At 36.9% G+C, this 26,072-nt stretch overlaps 2 protein-coding genes across 2 annotated transcripts; both read left to right on the top strand.

Moving 5' to 3' along the window:
• The first annotated feature begins 1,808 nt into the window (after positions 1-1,808).
• On the top strand, positions 1,809-20,216 carry lcp2a (lymphocyte cytosolic protein 2a). Its single transcript, XM_017698679.2, has 21 exons — positions 1,809-2,317; positions 2,750-2,812; positions 3,968-4,014; positions 4,797-4,865; positions 4,969-4,997; positions 6,848-6,885; positions 6,998-7,184; positions 7,599-7,696; positions 7,795-7,852; positions 8,217-8,279; positions 10,667-10,689; positions 11,603-11,622; positions 12,364-12,483; positions 15,177-15,201; positions 15,634-15,646; positions 15,790-15,877; positions 16,050-16,090; positions 16,186-16,268; positions 17,969-18,043; positions 18,169-18,318; positions 18,948-20,216. Exons 1-21 carry the CDS (start codon positions 2,240-2,242, stop codon positions 19,071-19,073), a joined length of 1,494 nt encoding a protein of 497 aa, XP_017554168.1. The 5' UTR covers positions 1,809-2,239; the 3' UTR covers positions 19,074-20,216.
• A 1,323-nt stretch (positions 20,217-21,539) lies between these two features.
• On the top strand, positions 21,540-23,347 carry foxi3a (forkhead box I3a). The gene is made up of 2 exons (XM_017698523.2): positions 21,540-22,226; positions 22,351-23,347. Exons 1-2 carry the CDS (start codon positions 21,674-21,676, stop codon positions 22,887-22,889), a joined length of 1,092 nt encoding a protein of 363 aa, XP_017554012.1. The 5' UTR covers positions 21,540-21,673; the 3' UTR covers positions 22,890-23,347.
• Positions 23,348-26,072: the final 2,725 nt, after the last annotated feature.

Below are 26,072 nucleotides of genomic sequence, written 5' to 3'. Positions count from 1 at the left end.
GCTCAGTGCTCACTTTTAAGAAGCACCTAAAAACGTATATCTTTAAACTAGCATTTAAGTGAAACTGAATGTCTCATGGTGTTTATCTTTATCTTGTAATTTTATCTTTATTTTCTTCTGATTCTAAGTAAATACTAATGATCTCTTCTATAACTATGTTTTGTCACCTGTCTGTTAAGCACTTTGAGCTGCCACCAGCATGAAAAGTGCTATATAAATAAAATAATAATAATAATAATTATTATTATTATTATAGATGGCTAGCTTTTTACTAACAATACTTGCTTAAATTGTTTTTTCCACTTGAATGTGTGGCGGTCAGAAATAATAATACATAATTCGGAACATCTCACATCTTATGTAAGTTGAATTTAAGTGTAACTTTAATCTCTTTCTGAAAAATTCCTACATTAATAGTAAAACAGGATGTTATATGCCAGGCTTGTCTATTTGGAATCCTTCTGGGCCAAATCTTTACAGAGATTTACATTTTCCATCTGAGAATAGCTTTACCTCTAACGCTTTGAATTAAATTCATGAAGGCCTTCACAGTTTAGCTTATAAGTTGCATTAGGTTGTGTTTAATAAGGCACATTGCTGGACTCTGCAGTGCTGTAGCCTCTGAGGACTGGAGTTTGACACAGGATATATAGTTAAGTGAACTGTTATATAATGTTAACAATATATAGCAGGGTTTCTCAACACCTGGACAGCAGACTGCAAGTGGGCCACAAAGCAAGCTTTGGTGGTCCTTGGGCCAGCTGTGAGAGAAACCATTAGTCTGTAGAGAGCCAGTGGTCACTTTGTCATAAAAATGGAAAAAAAACTGACTTAATAATAAGAAAGAGATCTAAAATGTTTTTAATAGTAAATAATGCTAATACAAATGGAACAACGGCTCACAAAACAGCTCTATTTGTTTTTTGCCCCTTGCTTCTAGAAACAAAATGCCCTGCCTCAAAGTTTCAGTCTACTACTCGCACAGGTGAGCAGCAACTAGTTAAATTTTCATGTACTTAGTAAAATACTCATGGATATGTACTCTGCTGAGTATTTTCATATTGTAATACATTTACCTCTACTCAAATACTTTAGTGAATGAAGAAATTGTAATAAATAAAGAACATTATACTCTGTTACGTTTTAGGATGGATTTGTACTTCCACATATGAATATACTGATAAACTCATAATACTATGTATGTTTGTGTCAATGATGCTAAAAAGGTGAAAAAAGTGAGAATAGCAAAGAGCTGTGTAGAACTATCTTTGTTTTTTTTACCCTCTCTTTTGCTTCTTATACACAGACATAGAGAGATACACAACAGAATTAATGCACTATAATGGCAGATCACATGGAGTTATTTTATGCCGCAGATTATTTAATACTAATGCAAATGCTTTCAAATGCATTTACAAGAAAATCCCCCTTTAAATGTACAAGTATATGTATTGATTTCATATTATTGAACTTCAACCCAAAGCCTACAGCTATTTTCTTACCATATAACTCTTACCATAGTGATGTTGAGTATCACCAGACAGTTTAAGAAGTATCTGTAGATCATCAAAATAAAAAGTGTGACCAGAGATTCATACATGCCCTAATACGTTCTTATGTATTTACCTTCTTTACTTTAATTAAAATAGGCCAGAATTCTGAACAACAAAAATGGACTTTAGGTAGAACAGTGCCAGTATGCAAATGAAACAGCAAACTGTTAATATCTTTTTCACATAAGGGGCTGTACTTCCCCTATTTACCACTGCGATCAACAGGAAACCTAGAGGGAAGTACTGCCACTCTTTCTTTTCTCAGTGTGCTCAGGCAAATCCAGGGTGTTGTTTGCTGTTTAAAGTGTTGTGGAGAATTTTTAAGTATTTTTTTTAAATCTCTGCCCCTGTGTGATCATACAGGGGCTTTTTTTTTTCAAATCAAACATTTTTCTTGTTTTCCTTTCTTTTTTCGATGCTTTTTATGTAAGCATTTTGTCAAGACTGCTTACTTTTCTTGTCTCTGATTCTCAGCTAGAACCTTTTTTCGTAGGTATTTTTCTCCACCTTAAAGTCAGGTTGTGTACTGCTTTTACAGGCACCGTGGCATTTTTAGAGCAAAACATCCTTTGAGCTTCTCAGGAGTGATGACTGGAGTAATGTGAACATACTTTTTTGGGGAATCTACATACCTGTTTTGGGAATTGTATTATTTTTTTATCCGAGTAAGTGACAAACTTGGAACCATGAGTTTCAATAACATTCCTACAAAATCAGAGGTCATGAGTTGGGATCCACAGCACTTAGCTGACTTTCTGAGAAGGGTAAGTTACTGCACCTTTAGTGTCTTCAGCATGTATGACTTTTATTTCTTAGAAGTGGAACTTTAAAGCTATTTTTCCTTAAATTCATATTTTTAGTAGTATTTTATTTGTATTTTATTTCATTTGTACTGAATCTAAAGTGCTTCAGTTTGAAGGGGCAGCACCAAATTCAGCAGCAAGGCCTATTGGTCCAAAAAGGATTTTATTGATTTTTATCGAAATGATTTTTATTTGTATATTTGCAGGCTTCATTCACACACACACACACACACACACACACACACACACACACACACACACACACCAATAATTAAGCTTAAGTTTATACTGCTCATATCATATCCAGCACTCGTGTTGTACAGTTTTGAATGTATACTGTGTTTTTTCTTCTATGTTTTGTGACTAAGATGGCTTTGTCTTTTTAATTAACAGCGAGAACTGACGGGTTGTGACAAAGTAATCATGAAATGCAATATGAATGGACAGAGATTTCTGGTATGTATCTCATTCCAGGGAGATTTCCTGTCCTCCCTGGAGATCCCTTTTAATATCAATTTCATTGCTTGCTGGTGCTAAATATGTTGAAGTATTTAAAAAAATACGTAGGTACTCACAAAACAATTAATATTGATTTCGGCCACCTCCTCTAAAACATTTAAATATCTTTGTCTCTTTTACATTTCATCTGGATGTGTGGGCCCTGCATTGTGAACAAAATCCCCCTTCATGCTGTGGTCTGAGTCATTGAGTCATGTTTAGTCGTCTTGCATGTTGTCATGGATTAAGGAAGTGCCATTATTAGAAGAGTTTTTATGTATATGCTGTATATTCATTTGTAGCACTTTTGAATATAACAGCTTTTTGAAAAGAATACCAGGTGGCAAACACACACACACACACACACACATGTAACTTACCTGTTCTTTCTTTGTGTGTGTGTGTGTGGTGTGTGTTAAATAGATAACTAGGTGTATAGTGAAATACAGTTACAATAAATGCAAATAATCAAATAAACAATACACTGTGATTTTGCATTAGTTAGCCTCTCCTCAAGGATGCCCAGTATTACCAGTTGCCATCCAGTTCGTGCTTTAGCTAATCCGTCTTTCATTAAATGAAACCAGGTGGGCTGCTGATGGGATTTAACAAATCTAGGCAATGGCTGGAGGTTGCTGAGAAGTCAGGAGCCAAACCTGTGCTCCTCTAAAAGTATTCCTCTAACCATGATTTTAAACTTAAAAACAACAAACAAGAAAGCCTGTTACATTTTATTGTGTTATGCTTATTTTATTTATTCCAACATTATTTAGTTTTTACTAGAATAACACTGCTGATTTGATTTTATTGACTGTTTAATGCTTTTACAAAGTAATGTGTATGCTGTGGTGTGTATTTAGGCCAAGATATAGATGCTGAAAGATTTCTCAGCATAATTATCCTGTTCAGTTTTGTATTAATGGCTGCAGCAATCTGAATAAATACATTCTAATTGTGCCTTTCAGAGACAATATAACTGTTTATTTATTACAGTTTGAATACATACTTAGTATTTATAGTCTTTCTTTCTCTATTCCCTTTCCCCTTTATCCCTTTGAGGATATTTTGTAATAAAACCCTGTTTTAATCTAATTTGGTCTCTTTTATTTACAGAACATGTCAGATAATGATCTTCAAAAATTTCCCAAACTTCACGCTCCGTGAGTATTGGCTGTTATTTGTTGCTTTTTGACCCTGAAGTTTCTGAGGGGTTATTGCTCTTTATTAAGATTCTTGTCTGATTGCAACTGCACATCTGTGCCTATAATTGCCTGCATTTTTGTATCTATCAGCTGTGTATCTGATCATGTTCTTCAGATCTCCTCTTCAGTCGTAATACACTTATATTTACAATGTTAAAATTGTCCACAAGTTCACACTGCAGTACAAAAAGCCGCTGTGTCTCTGTATCCTCGGTGCATACGCTGACATTAAGAGGAAGCACTGCTGAAGAAAGATAGTGCAACACATGCAGATGTGGCAGGAACCATTGCACAGCAGAATCGGCTTAAGTGCGGTTTCAGGGATATGAAATGGCTGAATGTGCACACTTTTAAGGAACAGAAATGAATTTCTAAGAGACACAGTATTGAGGGCTAGTCAAAACATTGAGCATCTAGTAGAGTGCTATTGCAAATCACAGTGAGTTCATGTTTGGCTTGTAGAGCAGTTTAAAAGTACATAGAGGAAAGAGAACTTGTTTTAGATACCACATCCTGCCGAAGCTGAGCCCTCAGCTAGTGCGCCCACCAGTTACAGCTCACAACATTAGCACTTGGTGTGCTTTTAGCAAGCTGTGACTTGGTATGTGGAGAAAATAGTCAGGCCAATGAGTTATTTTTACGTCACGACAGTTAGCCAGGGCAGTCTTTGTGGTCAGTGAATAAATATGCAGTAAAAAATGATGTTTAATTTCATTTTACATTTTAATTTTATTTCGTAGACTTATTATAAAGATCTGTCGAGAAATCAACAACAAGAAAGAGGAGAAGAGAAGTCTTTTTCCTAGAAGGCAAGCAGTTTCAAACCCATTTATAATTAATAACTGCTGAGCTGATCTTCCTGACTAGTCATAATTATTGTTGTTATTAATATAATGTCTTTCTCTTTTATAGGACCCCTGCACCTGCATTCCAAGAAACAGGTACAGATGTGCATTTATTAATCAATTATGCTGTTTCCCACATCTGCTTCAGCTTGTGGGTTCTAACAAATAGTGTTTGGAGTTTAACCCTCTGTCACACATCAAGAGAGCAATGTTTCATTCACTATTTCCTTTTCTTGCATAAAATGGACCTAATAATTAAACTCTTTTTAATAAAAAAAAGTGTTTAATAATAATAATACTTGCAGAAGTCCTTTTGGAGAACATTGCCTGGAGTAAACATTGTGAGAGAATGAAAATAAATGATACAAAATAGCACAATTGTAAAACAAATAGAACCAAATCATTTTCAAGTAATCAGAGTTGGCAGACAATATGTTGACATTTATATTGCACACACATTAAATACTAAATTAATAATTTTCAGTGAAAAACTAAAAGACAACTGTGATTTTCTTTTAAGTAGCTACACAGTTGACACTTCCATTGCAACTATATCCATTCCATTATACAATGTTGCTTCTAAGCAACAGACATATTTAAGCAATTTCTCGTAACACAAAAATAATTCATATGACATTGGATGTTACCAAATATCTTCAAACAGAAGTAAATCGTGTTTAAAAAATACCCACCACATCCAAGTGTGCTTTTGACCAAGTATAAGCATTTTGTTGGTTTATATAAACTCCTCTCTTCATTTTTAAGCTTTGATTGTCACCAAACATGTACCATGTAATTGTATAGTGAGGACAGTAGGTTTGTTACCCTAAGGCAACATTGTACAATAGAGGGTTAAAGGCATTGTAGATTGCCTATTTGTCTGTACACACTTTATCATTTTGCTATGAGACTGAAATATGTTCTGATTGGGAAAGAAAGTACAAGTGGGCCTCTGCTGGGTTAAACTTAAAGCCTTAAGCAGACAATTCAGTCTTGTAGCTTGCAGCTGGGTAAAAGTAGTGGAGAGAGCTTTTATTGGTACACCTGAAGTATATTTTTGTAACCTTTTGTCCTTTAATGTTGTGTTCTTTGGTTAAGAAGAGAAGGTATAAAGGTGCTTTTCATGCAGACATTTCCTCCCCACTATTTTTCCACTTTGGTCAGGTCCATCTTGTATAGGAACAGAGTTTATCTGTGGAGGTAAATTAACTAGACACTTAGGACAACATTAAAGTGGTGATTTCCTTTTTTTTTTACAATTTTCTCCTGACACCAAATGTAATGGATGAGCCTGGACATTTTTGTCCAAAGGTTACGTTTTTGGTTGTTCAGTGGAGCTGCAAGGCTAATAGATGAAAAGAATGCTTATTACCCCCAGGTTAACATTGTGCATCAACCCATTAAACATTTGTAATCTCAAATAGACATGTGCTTTCTGACGGTGTATGACCATTATGTATATATATATAATGTATATTGCATAGCTAAAATCAATACCAGCCATCTTGAAACCTGAATTTTGGTCCATTTTTAATGGATAACATTTAAGGCATGTGTGTGATTATCAGGCATGTTGTTCGCAGGATTCTACGCTAGTGCCTGTATATGTTCATTGCTTGTTGGCCCCTTAGCTCTGCTAAAAAAACTGACATTGAACATCAAATGTATTTTAGCTGACTGACTGTACTTGGAGTAACAGGGAAATAGTATGAATTTGATTATTGACCAAGAGAAACAATGTATCTGCTAGCAGATTGTGCTTTTGATGGATAGCAAAGAAGACTGTGATCAAAAGAAAATGTAAACAACAGCTATGATGACCAGGCAGGGTATCAGTGTAAATGTGAAAAACAAAGCAATAAAAATCATGGATTGCTCATTTCACCTTGGATGACACCAGACACAACTGTATAGATTCTTTTTCTTATTATTTTTGTCATTCACAGTTGTTCAGGATGACCAAGGGTGGGATTCAGAAGAGTTTGTAAGTTGGACCATTTCTGAGTCGCCTGCTTAACTACTCTCACATGCATAATTGTTTCAAATTATGCTACATTATTTCTTCTTACATTTGTGCCTTAATTCTGCTTTAAAAGGAAAGTGACTATGAGACCCCAGATTCGAACGATGAAGGTGAGGGCAGTGGTGGAGATTATGAGTCGCCAGCAGAAGGAGGAGGGGAGAGCGATAATGATTATGAGCCACCCCCAAGTGAGCCCCCAGATGACCTACAGCATCACCAGATCCGTGCTGCCAAGCCTATGGGCAACAGCGAGTATATTGGTAAGGAGCACTGTCTTTTAAAGCCACAGTAAGCCACAAGAGGCTATGCATTGGAGAGGCTGTTTTTAGTTGGAGTGCTGAAAGTATTTCCTAACACACCTTTAACATGATCAAATCACTATAACCAACCTCAAGGTGATAAAATATGATATGATAAAACACACTCATTTTGAAATGTAAAAATGTATTATTAACAATAATCAAAATCAAGTTATTCAGTTTGTTCTTTTTGGTATGTTAAGAGTATGCTATGGTTGCTGGTGCACTACTACAGAATTCAGTTGATATGTGCAGTCATGTATATGTATGCATTTTGAGTATGTTACTAAGACTGTGAAGGTGAGTAAGCCAATCAGATTTCTGTTTTATACTCAGTCTTTGCCTTTGTGTACTATGTCTTTATTGTATATGTAGACAGACCTCATGCTTCAGTCAAAAGCCAGCCTCCAGTGCCTCCTGCACGTCCTGGGCCTGGTCCTCCACTCCCAACCCCTGGACCTGGACGGCCAAGTGTAAGTCTGCCTTCCCAGAATTGTCTGCACTTCATTTGCTTTGCTTTTTCACTTCTTTAATTTGTACATGGACAATGAATGAGTTCTTTCACTTGCAGACTGCTGGACCATACCAGAGGTCAGAGCAGTCCCCTCACAGACCTCAGAAACCACCTCGTAAGTGAAAATAGGATTCCTTTTTTGCGTGTGGGGGTAAAGTAAAAAAACTATTTTGTAGCAAAAATGAATATAATTCAATGTGCCCATGAGGCTTTCAATGTAAATTAGAGAAGAAGGAAAATTTTAAATATGTGAATTTTAAATCTAGTTGAACCACTTAACATCCCAGGCTTATTACATGCAAAGGCTTATTACTCAGTGCAAACTGCCTGAGCTACTCTTAGTTTATAGAAGTGTGTAATAAAACTTTAGGCCCACCGACAGGCCCATGGTAAGAGGTTGATCAGGTTGAGCCCTAAGTCATTTTTATGTATATTACTCATTGTTTTACTTTTGTAAATACTTTTAATTTTGTCTTCAGCTCCTGACCGCAGTAAAAAGCCAAGTACTCTGGAAAGAGGGTCTAACGCTCCACCAGCCCAAGGTAATTTGTTTAATTATAGTCTGTATTTTAAGGAACTTTTTTTTCCCCTTTTGTTTGTGTACTTCCTCATAACAATGTGTAATGCCATAGCTTTATGCCATCTTCCTATTTATTTGTGGACTGGCCCATTATTTTTGACCAAGCCATGCTTAGCGCACAGAAATGGCTTTTTTCTTCTTACAAATTCTTATGTTCATGAGGTATTTACAGTTTACAATTAAATAAGTTCCTCACTAGTATTGAATATTCTTTATATTTTGGAGGGCTTTGTCGCAATAGGTTATGGATAATGTGTAAGGGACATGTAACCTTGTGGTGTGTACAGGACTACCAGGAGATGATTCAGCACTTCCACTTACAGAGAAGTTGCAACCAAGGTTTGTTAGGAGAAACTGAAAGTAGAGTAAGAGAGCTAACTGTGCTTAAAGGGCCCATATCATGAACAGAATGTTTCTCACTTTTTTAAAACAAAATAGTGTCATGTAGTACGTAAACATTGTAAAAGTATTCAAACATCCTTTTAAACCCCCCAGGTGATGCAGTTCAGTGGTCTATACTGTAAACAACCTGCAAAAACAGTGGATTTTGAATTAATTGTTTTTTATGATGTCATGAACACCAGAGAATTTAGCTATGTACACCCAATCAGCCTACAGCAGTTTAGCTCTGCCCATTTACACTGAATTTATAGGAGCATTTCAGCTCAGATTGCTTTCTCAATGAGGTGCAATACGCGGCGGTCAAACAGGACTTAAAGACACAGTAACAACAACAGTCTTTGCTTCTTATGGATAAGGAGATGGAAATGGTCATGTATAAATTAATTATGGAAAATGGTCATGTATAGATGAATTCTGAATGTTTGTTAAATAAAACCATACCAATGTCTATTTAAGTAGAACTCAGGGAATAAAAATAAAATATAATATCAAGCAGGATATGGGACCTTTAGATTAAAAATCAAGCAAGCTCTTTTGTATAAACTGAGGGAGTGCTGGGTCACACAATGCAGTGTAATAGAACATTGTGTTTAGTGAAAAGACCTGAAGAGCCAAAGAGCCTTTAACATTCCACGATAACTTCTCCAAGTTATCTCTATTGCACTTTACCACCATAAGATCACAGTATTTACAACTTATTAATGTTTCCTCAGTAGGAAAGAATTTGGGGTAGTATCAGAGTTTTGATATTGATTATTACTTGATTAACCTTGGGAAACACAAACATAATCCAAATGGTATCCACTGGACCCTTTTCAGAGCTAAGAGTATGCTAACAAGAAGAGCAACCGTGAAAACCACCTGACTTCCTCGAATATGAAATATCTGGAAACCAGGCTAATACAGTTTTCAAACGAAGGGATAATGGGAGCAGATTACTTGGCAACCAAGTGTGGTCACCAAGACCACTGGTTGTGTAGAACAGCAACAGAACAGAAGCCTATGTGGCTATCTTGGGTTGAGGCTGTAAAATTCAAGATCACCGCAGGTGCAACATAGTCACAAAAAGTCAAAGATAATGGTTAGAGTTTAACCCTGAAGGAGTTTATTTACAGGCGGCTGTGTTTAAAAGAGAGTTCAGAACAGTTTAATGAACTCAGGGGAAGTGGTTACTTGGGACAGAGTGTGCATTCCTAAAAATAAATGTTCCTTAATGGTTCTTGAATTTGAGATCTGGTACTAGGATGTAGAGTTGTCTAGGTGAGTTCTCCAGTGGTGGCTTCATGTGATGAATCTCTAAACTGGATGCAAAATACCAATAATTGACACCTAAATCAAATTTATTTGTATAGCGCTTTTTACAACAGATGTTGTCACAAAGCAGCTTCACAGAATTCCAGAAAAGACAACGTTTTAACAAGAACGTAAAAAATGTAAAGACCCCCTGGCGGGCAAGCCAGGGGCAACAGTGGCAAGGAAAAACTCCCTCAGAACTGAGGAAGAAACCTTGGGAGGAACCAAGCTCACCAGGGGGGACCCATCCTCCTCTGGTCAAACTACCTCCAAGTGATTATACTACTAATATTAATAGCAGTAGAATTAGTAGTAGGAATAGCTAGGAGTCTATGAGAACATCAGTGTAGGGTGGGCAGCTAGTCCAAGGCAGGTGGTGGTAGCTTCTTGTGGTTGATAAACATACTATAAATATATAAAGAGCATTAAAACTAAGATAGTTTGAACTCTTAGTACTGCAGAGATGTTCCTACCTGGGCAGGGAATTGAACCCCAAATATTGCATGTGTCTTTGTCAAACCTTTTATCTTCTGAATTTGGAGCATGTCGCATAGACGTTTGTGGCTCTGTGTAACTTCTGTACCATGTGATGAGCTGTGAGATGTTGTAAACAGTAGATGTACATTAATACCTGTCTGCTGTCTGTGTTCACAGGAGGACATCTCTCAAATGAAAGAGTAAGATCCCCTTCTACTGTTTCATACAGTACACAATTATTTAACATGACATGTCCTTCGTAGTCTGTGATGTGCATAGAGTCTGTTGTTTTTCCACTGATTAGAAGATTCTTCTATGGATTTGTCAAATCCTAATAAATATGTAAAGCTATGTATGTTTTCTAACATCAGAATCAGAATATGGTGCAAAATGATGAGAATGGTAATTGAAATTGTGGTGGAGAGGCTTTATATTACTATACATGTAATGATATTTGCATTTACTAACAATGTGCTAGTTAACCATTACATTATAGAAAATGGGAAATTCTACCAATTTTAAAAAATTCAGCATACTTCAGTCATTAAGATTTATACAAATTCATTCAAAGTTTCATGTGAAATGGCTTACTGTAGAAAAACATTCCGACTTCTTCACAGTGGTGATAGAAACCAGGGGTTGCAATGTCTAAAGTGCAAATACTGATATTTCACTTAATATACAAAACACCTAGTAGACATACACCTGTTAAAAAAGTGATAAATCTGAAAATTTTGCATTACAACATCCTGCATGTACTTCTTTACCGTAATTTTTTTTTTTTAATGCATTTTGGCCCAAGCTTTTCATAAAACTGTTGTAACAGAATGTCTCAGGCATCAGGCCTGATGAATATATTATATATTAATACAATATATTAATATATTATATAATATATATTAAAACAATAGCTTTGCGTAAGATAGCTTTTAGAGGCATTAAATGCTTTAGATACATGGTTCCTATCTCCAAATATGTACTCAGACTTTGTTTAGATAGCCACTTAATTGTAAATGAATTTTGACAAGATTCCCCTTTAGGAATTCTCTTTTAAGTCTGTTTTAATCTTTTATACTGTTTCTTTTTCCTTTGAATGAATGCTGTCCCATACAGAATGCCCCACTCCCAAGGAGGTACTGTCATTTCTTTTATTTTTTATTTTTAGATGACTTTAGATTTTAGATGCTAATGTTTACATCAGTTTTTGTTAAATAGCTTTTGTATAACCTGCTTTGCTGTTAAGCTCATGCATGGTTTGGAAGAATCAGAATCAGGATACTTTATTGATCCCAGAGGGAAATTGCAGGAACTTAGTATCTGACCTATCTGGCTAAATAGGATCAGGTTTCTGAAATATACTGATGCCAATCAGTGTCATACATATTTGACAAAAGGTAGCAATGTCTTTGTTGTTGAAAAGGCAATGCCACGCATCTAATAATGAAATTGTCTGATTTCAAAGCCCACACATGAGCAAAGGTTTGTTACTAATTCGCTTGCTGCACATACAAGTGACTCATGCAAAACCATAACTTCCGGCCATGTGTGGGCTGATCTATAATTAGTGTCTTGTCTGTGAACAGATTATCACATTTGCACAACTGAAAACTCTGTCTGGTAGCCCTCTTAAAAATCTTAGGTGACACCTTTTATGTAATGGTTCACTTGTCCATGTGCTATTGTAATGCATAATTCCTTGAATGTGCTGAAATCAATAACCTTTTTTTAAAAGTTCACATTATAATCATTTTATTGAAGTTGAGGGGAGTGACCATTTAAAACTCTGAACATTAGAAATGACAGTTACGGGAAACATTTACATTATTTTGGCTTTGTTTCAATATAATTGTATATTGCTAACTGTTTTGCTACAGTGCTACAGCTCCTCAGAGGCATTGTGGATTAGATAAGTTTACAGAACCTTCAAGAATGCCCAAGCCTCCACTACCCACAGGGGGGGTGCGGAGGACTGCCTCCTCAGTCTCTAATTACAGGTATGTGCTGGCTGTAAGTTCTTGCATCATTAGCTCAGAATATGAGGAAAATGTGTTTATACCAATAAAACAAACCATCATGAGTAAATCAAACTATAAACATAGCCACAAAGTATGTTAACTTCATTTGCTACATTGAGAAGAGCGCAAGTTTGCAAAACTGGTGAGCTTAGCAGAAGCAAACAACCTGGGAGACCACAAAAGAGTAATGCCCCCATTTACAGTTACTTTACTTCTATGCATTAACTGGGTGTGAAGTGTGAGGTACCAGCACTAAAGTACTCGGTCATATTTTTGGGTAACTTGATTGTACATGTGTACACATTGTGAAATGCACTAGCTAACTCCAATGTGCTGTGTAATTATTTTGATTGAAATGGCATCCAGAAATATCCATACAATCTTACAAATTCACTACAATGTCTAAGAGGTTCTAGCTATTAAGTTTACAAAGAACATAGAACCTATTCATTCCTAACTGGATAAATACAGTCATATCACTGTTGTCGGGAGAAAAGCTTGTATCTCCAAATGGTAACATTACAGGAGAAGAAAAAAGCATACTTTATTTTTAATGTAAGTCAATGGAACCAGAAATTTTTCCAAGTAATTTTGGGCCATGTCTTTCAGTCCATTCATCATGAAATGTACATGCGGTGTAAAGGGTAATACATATTTTCAAATTATGTCAAAAACAAGAAAATGTCAAAAATAGACATACAAGGTTTTCTTCCGATGACAGCGATATGCAAGAGTCTGAACAAAATGCATGGGTTTTTTTTTGTTTTTTTTTCTTGGTGAAATTAAGGTGTTGTTAACAGGGAACAAAACATCTGGGTTTTTCTGCTAATTTTAGAGCACAATTTTTGTTTATTTTACTGAGTTTAACATATTGGAAAAAATGTGAAAAGTCCAGCACCTAAAAAGTAATTGTGCATTAAATTACACAACAGTATGTTCTTTGGAGAGGATGTGGTCATGAGTTTCACTTAGAAATTCGACAAAACATGTTATTTGACTATCAACCTTTTTCATACAACTGTATTTGGTAAGTACAAACAAACTCATGCTAAATTTCATTTTAATTTAGCAGAGTTAATCAGAAAATCTATAAGTATCTAATTACATGAAGTAAAAAACTAGTACAAAGACATGAATGTTATACAGTATGTGCCTGTCTAATGCCTAGAAATGAAACTGAATGAGAGCTGTAAATGAAATGATTCTTACTATGGTTTTACTGGATCCTAACCATTTACTTTGTCTGATTGACTTTCTTGCTTAAACAAATGAAGTTACAGTGAAATTAAGCATAATTTTCCAGTTCCAGAGGTGTTTTACCCAGTCCTTTTTAGGTTAATAGCCATAACCTGTTAAATCCATTGTAATTTGGTTTGGGTGTCTTAGTACTCACTCCCCATTTAACTCAAAATAATTACACAGTGCTTCAGAGTGTGTATCTCTGTTGTGTATGTGTCTCAAACTGTGTTCCAATTTAATAGCCAGAACTTTAGGAACTGTAAAAGAATACTGTAAAAGAATACTCATGAAAAAACAGCAGATAATGTCCAAACGTAGACTCACAACACTCTGAGAAAGGAAAGGAACTGACCTTGATCCAGAGCAAATAGCTTCATCTGTGAAACTCAACAGTGTGCATGGCTGCTAGTTGAACAGACTCACTTATATATTGATCATTGATCATCACCACTAATGACATAAACTTTGTCAAAATTATTTGAAACATGCTACTAAAGCAACTATGGAGTTTTGGGGGCTAAAAGTAGAAAGTTAATCCCCTGCCCTGAGCCCTGCTAAACATGCACTTCGCTTACTGAGTGATAAAAGATTAGGCCCATGTTATTTTATCAAATAACGGTCCCTTGAAAGGTGAGGATTCTGTATAAAACTGGGACTGTGATTGGTATAGGTTTTATATTCCTAATTGATTCATAGTATAAAAGTAAATACCCTCAAATTAAAGCTGACATTCTGCACATCTCAAATTTATTGTTTATTTCTCATCCACTACACTGGATTGCAGAGTCAAATTTAAATAGGTCCAGTGTCTTGTAGGGTACACTTTATTAAAGAAGTATTTCACAAATCCTTTTGAAATTTCTGTATAATTCAGTTGTTGAGATGTAACCAAAGTCATTCACAGTGGTTTGATGTGAAATTGTTCATTGCAGACTTAATAAACTTACTAATCTCAGATTTCATTACAGTGGTATTGATAGGAACCAGGGGTCATTATGTCCTCAAGGCAAAATGACCATTTTATTTACTATTCAAAATAGCCAGGGAATCTACACTTGGGTTTTTAGATGTAATGTTGACTGTGGAAAGATACTAATAAATCTTGTGAATCTATCTGGCCTCAGAGTCGTATCGCTGCACCTTGAATGGATTAAAAAACTCAAAACTATTGTGAAAAAATGGCCCAAGTCAATAATAATTATTTTACCATTTCATAGAAAAACTTTCTGTGAGGTAACATTTTAACATTTGTAAAATGGACCTTTTACATCAAACCACTCTGAATTTAATTATACAGAATTATGGAAATATTCTATGGAATTTCAGTCAAATAAATGACTAAGTGTACTACAGCCAGATGTCTGCAAACAGTCTCAACCCATTATGTACACATTGATGTACTTAATGTCTTGTGATTTTTTTTTTTTTGGCAGGCAAGCACCTGAACCCAGAAACGAGGTGAGAATCTCTCCATATTTCTGTAAATCCTGGCTTTCATTATCAAATTATTGAATCTTACAGCGTACTTTAAAGATATTTTAGGTAGCAGTATACTATATTTCAAATATTACAAAGTTAATGACTACTTTTTTTAATTGCTTTAATTTTTTCAAATAAAAAATTCACACATTGCAAAGACTACAACCACCTGAACTGTTCAGAGAAAAAAAGCCACTGTTTATTACGAGTTTGTTTGTTTTCTCTGTGGCGAGAGAACGCCTGCTAACTCCAGTTATGAGATATAAGCTGGACTAAAACAAAGTGCAGTGTTGCATGATCATCAATGGCACTAATGTTCCTGTTATGCACAGAAAGTATATGTTATTCTTTTGTTTTAACGTGTACTAGTGTCCTTAATGCTCTGTCATCTGTTTTGTGCCTCATGAACAGTTCCACGATGACAGTAAGCCTTTCTTTCATATTTCATGATCACATCATTCCTTTATTTCTAGTATTACTACATTTTTAATGCAGACCTTTGTATACCTGCACAAGTATCACTACTCTCCGAGCTCTTCTCATGCTCTGTTATGCTCATTTTCACAGGTGCCAGACACGGCTCCAACACCTTCCCTCTGCCGAGAAATCCTTCACCAAGACCACCACCACAAAGACATGGTGGTCAGCCTGAAAGGTCAATTTCTAGAAGGATCTCCTAATAGCAACTAAACTAGCCTGTCATAAAGAAGTAACACATGCATGTTTTGCATGGCACGTCCGAAACATACCTAAAAATAAGGATTATTGCATAAATTTAGTGTTTATTGTTATTTGTATGTTTGACAAAAATGTATATTTTTATACAGTGTGCACCAGACCGGATCCCTGCCGTCAAGGCTTCAGGAGGGTAAGTGCAATAAAAAGGCCAATGGAAAAATAGTGTTTTTATAATTTTGTACCATAAGCTAAATGGATTGCAACCGTATTTTTGTCAACTGACAGCAATGAACAGCCACAGGAGTAGTTCAAGAGGCCCACCGCAACAACCAATGAGGCCCACTGACCTAGAAACCGGGGGAGAGCAGGTGGGTTGGAGTGTATTGATTGTAATATGAATGGTGTTCAGCAGGTGGCGCCTTTTCACTACAGTTCTATAAAACATGGACATCTCATCCAGTTCAGGCTGTTTGTGCAGGTAGAACTTTGCTTTACAAGAGAACATTTATTTATGTATTTATTTAAAAAGTGGCCTGTGGGGAGAGTTTACTGTTGCAAAATATATAAAATTATTTAACCAAAATGATCATTTCACTGATAACAGTTTAGTGCAACAAAGCAGTAACCCTCATCACTGGTGTTCTGTAAAGCTGAAGGATTTAACCCATTATGCTTCATTATTTAAAACAAATTAAAAATAACTTCAAACTGAGAGGAAAAGCAATTATGAGAGAGGAAGAGAAAGAGAAAGAGAGAAATTATAGCATTACAAAACTTTTGAATTTTTTTTAGGTTCGATACACTGTAAAAAAATGGCTCGTCAGATCGACCGAACAAGCAATGAACTAGTTTTAGTCAACTTAAAAAGTCATTCATCATTCACCTTATTTATTTAGGTTGAATAAAACAAGTTCGTTTACTTGAAGTATTTTTGAACTGATGAGCCATTTTTACAGTGTAAGCTGGAATTAACATAAAGGAACCAATAGTGTCACACTTGTTTTTATAATAATATTTATGTGATGTTTCGCATACTGTACTGCACTAAATTCAGTTAAACAGGATTATGTAAAACATGCAGTTGGTCAGTGTTCTTTAAGTACTGATGATTTCTATGATATGCTCAGAAAAGCATAGTGCCCGGCTCTCAAGTTGCATAACTGTCCAAGTGTTTGAGCTCCAGTGATGCCCCAGTCATCCGTCGCAAGGACTCCTTCTCCGGCCATCGCTCAGCACAGTGCTAGCCAACATGGGCATACTGTGAAACAATTTGTGATGATAATGATACATATTACCGCATTGCCCACCACTAGAACCAATGAACTAAAGCAAACTTATTTCTTTTAGAAAAAAATCTTTCATATCTTCATTGAATCAAATGATACTTTATTGACTTTCTTAATATATATATATATAGATATAGATATCATAAGATGTCAATAACTTATTCCCACACAGGTATCACTACCGAAAAAGCAGATGGATGAAAAAAATCATTAAATAATGAAATAATACATAGATATTTTAAATTACATAGACAATATTATAACAAATAAAAATATGAATTAAAATTAAAGTGAATAAACACAAATAAGTAATACATCAGTTGAGGTTAGAGTTCTCCTGCCTCTAGGGACATAGTTTATTGTTGTCTAGTAGGGTTTCAGGGCCTTGAAAAGGACAAGGCATTTCTTTTTGTTGATTTTCTAAGTGAAAATAAGTTAACACATCCAACACACTTCTGTACATTTTATGGCAGAATTACTGTTTATTTGCTGAATTAAAGTTTGGGGGAAAAAATAAAAACACAAAATGTGGCCTCTGTTAAAGTGAATAGAATTTACAGTTCAGTAAAATTTGTCAAAAACTGTCATTTATTTCTGCTCCCTGTAGAGGATGTGTTAACTGACTATAGAAAGTCAACAAGACATGTACGTTGACGAAGGTTGTTCAGAATTTTATATACATTACATATATTCTGCAAAAAGTAAAAAAATGTTAATTGTCTGTAGAAATATTGGAATACCATAACTCAGGAGATCATTTTTAGTGTTTATGTTGTCTGTAGGGCATGGACCCTGCTTGGTATGTGGGCCAGGTCACACGTAGTCAAGCAGAGGGCAGTCTGAGGCGGGTAAACAGGGTGAGTGATTTTCCCTTGACCTGACGTGATCCACTGTATAACACTACATTTATATTCCCAAATGTTCAGGTAAATTGCAGATGACAATGCTGTGATGTTTCAAGCCATGTTTTTTCCTTCATTAGGATGGAACATTCTTAGTACGGGACAGCTCAAAGGGCTCGGCCACCCAACCGTACACACTCATGGTACTTTACCAGAACAAAGTCTTCAACATCCAAATTCGCAAAGAACAACATGGCTTCCTGCTTGGTACCGGCCTTAAATCTAGTGAGGTACTCCAATGCTTGTTCTTCATACAGTGGTCATTATATTATTTTGCATGTACATTATGTTGTCACTGTAATAACAAAACCTAGTATCTCTGAAATGGTCATTTTACAAGAGAAGACAAATTCTATTTATTCTATGTAAATTTGGATAATTTATATTGGTCCATTCATCAAAGTTTTGAAACCTGGTCAAATTACACATTTTTTTTAATTATCTACGTAAACATAAGTAAATATCCTCCACAGGGAACATACTTCTGCACATTTAGTGCACAAGTACTGTTTATTTAATGAATTTAACATCTTCAGGGAAAAAATACAATATAATATGGGGCCTATATAAAACTTATGGTAAATTTTATGTATTATGTTTTATTTTTTTTCCAATATGTTCAGTTCAGAAAAAAAAAACAGAATTTGTGCTCTAAACATTAAAACACCACATGAAAGTTTATTTATGTAGAGGATTTGTACTTGTTTTCACAAGAAAACATGACAACATACCAGGGGCTTTTAAAGTTTTGCATGCCAGATGGCATAAAAACAAAACAACATGGTTTTGATATTACAGCAGTTTTCTGCATTGTAAAATGGCACATTGTGATTTACATTTTTCATGATTTCTTTGCCAGATCTTTCCAAGTGTCAGTGACATCATCAACCAACACATGCAGATGCCGCTGCTGTTGATTGATGCTAAGAACCGCGGATCAGGTCAACAGAACCAGTGTACTCTGACTCACCCTGCTGGATTTTGACCCTCTTCTCTACAACAGTAACTGGACAACAGCACTAGAGGACGAAACAGAAGAGCAGGATATTCCACCTGACCTGTTTAATAAAAGAAGAAAAGCCTCCTTTCACTTCCTATTAGTAATCAATTGTTCCCAGGGGGAATTTTGTATTTGTTTTTTGATGTATATTTTATGGATTTAGTCACAGTGACACGCTCAGATTATGGACTATTTGTGTGTCGTTAGTTGTTGAGAAATTAGTCTGCGCTGCTCTCTTTTTATAGCTTTGAGGAAAAAGGAAAGCAAGAGGAGCTGGAGACCACTGCTGACATCATAACTAGGGCAAATAACCAAGTACATGAGATGACAATATGTTTTGATCTACATCCATGATGGAAAAAAAGCTTTTGTAAATTTATAGTGTCAAGTGTCACATAGTTAAGTTTTGCATTAACCCGTTGTCAATAATTCATGTCCATGTCTGAAACATATGTTCTCCGAGTTTGACCGAGCACAAATCTAAAGAATTTTGAAAGTCAAGCAAAAAGGAAAATTCCTAATGTAACAAAACAAATTCAAACTAGTTGCGGTTAGATGTTCATCCAAAGTACAACTACACACTTAAAACAGATGGTTTGTCGAACGTTCTTTAGTAGAGACAACATTTCTATGTTGAACCATGAACACTCAAAGAACCATTTGCATGCTCTGGTCATGGTGAAATCATTCTTCAGATTGGCAGAGAATGTGTTTATACGGTTCCACGTGGAATGTTTTGGGAAATAGTTCTACACAGCACCACAAATGGCTCTGTCACTGTTACGATGTCAAGCTTGTAACAATAGAAGAACCCTTTTGGTTCTATGTACAACCATTTTCAAAAAGGTTCTATGTAGAACCATATACAACACATGCTTTATCAACCATTGAACCATTGCCTTTACTAGAGAACTTTTAAAGAGCCATTGTTTCGTCACTGTAGGCCAATCAGACGTTCTGTGGGGTATTTCTCACCATAGCAGACCTAGTTGTTAGTTCTTTCTGAAAAAGTTCAGATTTACTACACAGATTTACACTCTATATCTGTCCTGCAGACAGAAGCGCTTGGTCAACTTTTAACCGTGAATTTTGTTCTGCTTTAATAAAAGTCTACTTTTTTCCCCAAGAGTAAAGTGCAGTGTGTGAAAGTGGAGCAGATTAAATGTGCACATGCTATTTGTGCCTGTATTTAGGTAAACTGAACAGCCTGTTGCTGTGAGGGTAAGTACTATTACAATGGAAATAACTGCCACTGCAGTAAGCCAGCAGGGTTTTCCCTCATTTCAACTAAAGTCTTGGCAGTTAAAAAACGACCTGGAGTGAAAACTATCAAGCTGTCATCGGGGATTCCGCGAGTGGGCTGTACAAAAGGATTCGATTACAAATGTTGGTTAAACATGTCAGCCCAATAAAACAACGGTCCTGTCAGAGGCTCAGCCTGTAGGAGGCCAGGCTTGCTGTGGGCTGTGTAAATAGCTCAACGTTCCGCATTAGCCTATAATTGACAATGCTGTTCGTTTTTGGCGATGGTTGATGTTCATCTGCGCAATAAAGAAAAACAGAACAAGCTTCTGGAAGGCGTCCTAAAAGATGCCAAAGCCGCGCTGTATCTGAGGCGCTAAACGAGGCGCAGCTGCCTTAAGAGATGAGCCGTCTACTTTCCAATGGAAATGAGGAATGAGAGCCGCAAAGCTTCGTGATAATAGCAGCGCCACGCTGCCTGTGTGTGCGCGCGCGTGTGTTTGAGGTGAGGGTGGGGGTGAGGGTGAGGGCTGGGGGTGTTGTCATCTTATCTATTATTTTGTAAGTAAAGACTATTCAGATGTTTCTAAGAAGCCATTGTACTCTGACTCTTACAATGAGGCACGTGGGATAATATGTGGACATGGATTTAAAATGTCAAATAAACACAAAGACAAACATACAAAGAAAAAAGAGGATTTGATTTTGAACTGGTAAACGTTCAGTAGTGGTGAATATATGTTAATGTCAGAAGATAGTTTTGTTAAAGATGTGATTGTTTTCCTCTCTCTGAAAATAAAATAAAACTACCTTTCGGGGTACAAATGCGGCCCCTGTGGCGGCTCTTCAGTACATTTAGCTGTCTTTTAAGTGGATTTGACTCCAAAATCAAACGTTTAAATAATATATCGTTTATGTATTTCTTTTATTTCCTTCCTTTTTGCCATGTGTCCCATAAAGTTTAGGATTGGAATTTTTTTCAATTTCAATTCATTTTAGAAATTTCACTGGCATGGCTGCTGCTGTTCAAAAGACGAGACAAGTTCCAAGAACATGTCCTGCTGGAATATCACCTGCAGTTCCCAAAGGTGTTTTTCCACCCCGCCTCTAATTTCATCAAAAACAAATTAGCTGTGAGGCATGACAGCAAAAGCCAATCCAAGTGGGGAGGGCGTAGCCAAACAGGTATAAATGCTCCAGGTAGGACAGGTGGGAGTTTATGGTGTACCTGACCAACCCACCTTGAACTGGGCAGACAGAGAGTGGGACAAAGACTTTCTCACCTTTAATCATTTTTTACCTTCAGCCGGAAAAAGAAGGCAACCAACGTAATTAGGGTGAGCATGACGTCATTTGTGCCACAAGCCCTGTCACCTCAGTTCCACAGTATGGGGCAGGAATCCCAAGAGTACAGCCTGTACAACGACAACTTCTACAGTCCTCCGACTCTGCCGAGCCCGCAGCAGACTCTGCCGTCTACCTGTGAGCTGGGGGACTATGCCAGCCCTGCTACAAACCCTTACCTGTGGTTTGGCGGGCCTGGCCTTAACCCTGCACCATATCTTGGGGGAGCACACCAGCCCTACGGAATGCAGAGGCCCTACCTTGGTGCAGGAGGAATGGGGGGAGCAGAAGGAGGCTTCAGCTGGTTTCCCTTGCCCAATCAAGAGGACCTGATGAAACTCGTCAGGCCCCCATATTCTTATTCCGCTCTAATCGCCATGGCAATAAATGGGGCCCCGAATCGCAGGCTCACTCTCAGCCAGATCTACCAGTACGTTGCAGATAACTTCCCATTCTACAACAAGAGCAAGGCTGGCTGGCAGAACTCCATTAGGCACAACCTCTCACTCAATGACTGCTTCATGAAGGTGCCAAGAGATGATGATGATCCAGGTGAGGGCATGTTTATCTTTTTTTTGCTGGAGGGGGAAAGTTTAATATTTGATACACAATGTATTCCTTTGAAGCAGCTTTTATTAAGGCAACAACGCTTATAAGAATGTGTGTTTGTGTGCAGGAAAGGGAAACTACTGGACTCTTGACCCTAACTGTGAGAAAATGTTTGACAACGGCAACTTTCGTCGCAAGAGGAAGAGAAAGTCTGATGCCCTGCCTGAAGATGGGGGAACAGACTCTACTGCATCCAGTCCAAAAGACCAGAGCAACACCACCAGCAACAACTCAGAAAGAGGACCTTCTCCAGTCTCTGGGGGCTCAGCCCCATGTCTTAATGGCTTCATGTCCCAGATGAACGAGGTGGTCTCAGGTTCAAATAACGTGCAAGACGATGCTCTGCTCCCCTCAATACCACTGGGTTTGTCACAGGACACCCAAAGAGCTTCTCCAACTGGGGTATTCGGCCCATACTCTCCAACTGCTAGAGTTCCACAGTGGGATGCCCAGGTACCTCCCCCATCTCAGCCCAACCTCTCCACATCACCATCCCACTATACAGCCAGTTACAGTGACTCTATCCTCAGCCAGTTCAGCAGCCATCTCTACCCAAGCCTGGACTCTACTGGCATGGTGTATCCGCGGGAAGGAACAGAGGTGTAGAGCACAAGAGAACAAGACTGAAGTGAATTTCCCACCAGGCACTTGATAAAGTGGCTGGCTAAAAGAGCCACCTCGATTCCCAGTGTTGGCTGAGTCAGCAGGACACAGCAGACACTGAGTACTCCCCCCCGTGTGTGAACAAGCACACGCTCTGATCTCAGCCTGAGACGCTGATATCATCGCATTTCAGGTCGCAGCTAAGCATTTCAGACTTGCTGACGGTTTTTGTAAATTGCTTTCTGAAAACAGACTTTTGTTGTAGTATATTCATTGCACTGGCCTTTATTATGAGTAAAATGTATGTGTGTTTTTTTATCTTGTGACTTTGACAAGTGTGTGTATATGTGGGTTAATGTATTTTTGTGGAAATAAACCAAAACGAAAATGACATTTTTGTAAGAATATTTAATGTAAAGCAAATAAAAAAAGTGTTTGAACTTTAATTGCAGCAATTCCAATAATGTCTGTGTTCTTTTATTGCAGTGGTTGTTTTCTTTTTCTGTATTGTGCTGAGATATAAATCATTTTGTTGAAAGAACATGAAAAGCAAATGCAAATAGAATCTGACAGTTATTGAGCTTTGATTGGCAGTACTTTTGGCTGACTGAAGTCAAATCTGCCTACTTACTCTTATTACAGACACTGATCCACATGACAGGAGTGTGTGTGTGTGTGTGTGTGTGTGTGTGTGTGTGTGTGTGCCTATATGCGCATGTGAGGAGGGGGGTGCTGGGTAGGGATAGCCAAAGGAACCGTTAAACAACAAACTCTAAAAGAGAAGGAAACAGACTGGTTTGACAACAGGAGGAAAAAGATAAATGAAGTAAAACTTGTTCCTTGAGGTTTCATGGTATTCTGTGCAGTCCCACTAATTACTAGAAAGCTTTTGCAAAATAGAAATGCACAAATAAAAAATATCTGAATAAGAATTTGATGAATTATTAAAACAAAGTAATCCAGAGGGGCATTTGCTGGGCATGTAAATACTCATCTCAGTCCCGTGTAGAGTTCACTTACACTGTTAGAAATAAAGGTACTATGCAGGTACATTTTTCATTCATAAAAGTACAAACAATGCAAATGTATCCTCAAAGGTACAACAGTGGTGTAAGGTCTAATTGTGAACCTTAAATAAGTTTTTCCCAGGGGAAAAGTATGCATTTGTACCTTTTCATAAACTAATATTTGAAAACAGAACAATCAAATAAAAAGCCTGAGCATGAGATGGGGTGTGTGAAATCAATACAACTTAGAAAAAAGTTTTGTACCTTGATTTCTGAGAGTGTGGTATATCATCCCCCGTATTTATCAATTAATCTGTGAAATGTGCTGTTGCTACCTTTTTGTTTAACGTAAGAATTTACATATCACCACAACATACAGCCATTCAGCAATGTTGACCAGGTCTAATAAACGAAATCATTAAAAGCAAACAATATAAGACAGGAGAAAGAGAACAAAAGAAATGTTTTCTCAGTAATGCCCTTATCAAAGCCCTCGACATGAAAACCAACAGACAAGAAACAATATTTTAAATCTAAAAGATCGCCCTAAAACAGAGGGAATGCATCAGGGTCATTTTGTGTCCTGATAAAGTGTTAGAGGTCTGCAGCAGGACGGGCCGACAGAATACGGGGTAAAAATGAGTGATTCTTTATTTACACGGCTCATTAGGAGCTCATTAGGAGTTTTATCTTAAAAGGTAAGTAATCTGACTGTCTTACATTTTTTATTATATATTTACAGTTAAAAAAAGAACTTTCAATAATGAGTAAACTTAATGTAGTATACATATTGACTGCTCTGTTAACTTCCTATTACATGTTCAGTAAGCCTGAATTGATCATTGTTTTTCAGTGGAATAAATTAGCCTTATTACAGAGACTTCACGCAGTCAGGCATTTCTTCCATCACACTCTCTCTCACCCTCACTCTATAGAAGTAAGACTCTCTATATCTCTGGTTCTCTCTCTCTCTCTCTCTCTCTCTCTCTCTAGGTGACCTCTGAGGTGAAACCTGAGTAACCCAGTAAAATGGGTGAGGTAGGTAAGTGGTTTGTTTGAATGCTACACCTAAACGCAGCACCACATTTTAAACTCTGCTGCATATCTGTCTGCTCTGCTGGCTGTATGCTGCCACAAACTGTATGCTGCCACGTCATCTGGTCTTAAGATGCTTTCATTCACGTGCCAATGTTGAGGCGATGTTCTACACCCCTGTTACCAATCTTAAGCAAGTGAAATAAAAGAGAAACGTTTCTTCTGCTGAACTGCACCAGCTGTATTGACCACTGTGATCCACACCACTGTGAGCACGATGCCCTCTGCTCTATATATTTGCAAATTTGTCCTGGACACGGCACTGTTGAAAGGCTCCCACAGACTAACTTTTTTGCTGAAGTCATCTTTCGCCTTTCCTCAGCGTGGGAATCAACCTTTCACCTTTTTCACTCTGACAAAGCAGCCACATATCAACAGCAACTGGGAATGGCTGATTTATTTAAGATCAGGTTTCTCAGATCAAAAGCATTGGATACACTGCTAGCGTATCAGTTAAGTATCTACACATTTCATTTCTAAAAACTAAGACACAAAATTCTCTCCCTTGGTGTCTCATACACTCTCAGAGAATAGGCACTAAATTGTCACTGAGGTGGTGCCCTAAAGGGTATGTCCTCTCCACCTTTACTTGGGGAACATAGTTGTACAATGTTCCATTGAAAATGTATTGTTGTTTAGACTATATCAGTTGTGTTGACTCCAGACACACTGTTTGTACCTTTATTTCATACAGTGTTTGTCATTTTCGTTTATTTTACACCACATGGGGTGCATTATGGTTATGCGGCCTTTGTCTCTGTTACCCTTCAAAGCAATAGAATACACTTCCTATAGATATCAGGGAAGCCATTTTTAAAAGAAAACTAAAAACTTGTCACCTCACTTGAGCTTTTAAACAGCTTTCACTTTTTTTGCTTTTTTGCACTTTGGCACTGCTGCAGTTCTTTTAAAAAGTTTTATTTTTTGTATTTATATTTATTTCTTATGTGAAGCCTTTGTTGCATGTAGTTTCATGACTATAAAGTACTTTGAGTTGCATTTCTTGTATAAAAGGTCCTGTATAAATTATTATGACTATTATTATTATTATTATTATTATTATTATTATATGGCAGTGTAAATT

The sequence above is a fragment of the Pygocentrus nattereri genome, chromosome 16 (assembly GCF_015220715.1).
Source record: "Pygocentrus nattereri isolate fPygNat1 chromosome 16, fPygNat1.pri, whole genome shotgun sequence".
Classification (NCBI taxonomy): domain Eukaryota; kingdom Metazoa; phylum Chordata; class Actinopteri; order Characiformes; family Serrasalmidae; genus Pygocentrus; species Pygocentrus nattereri.
This window is presented reverse-complemented; position numbering and strand designations above follow the sequence as displayed.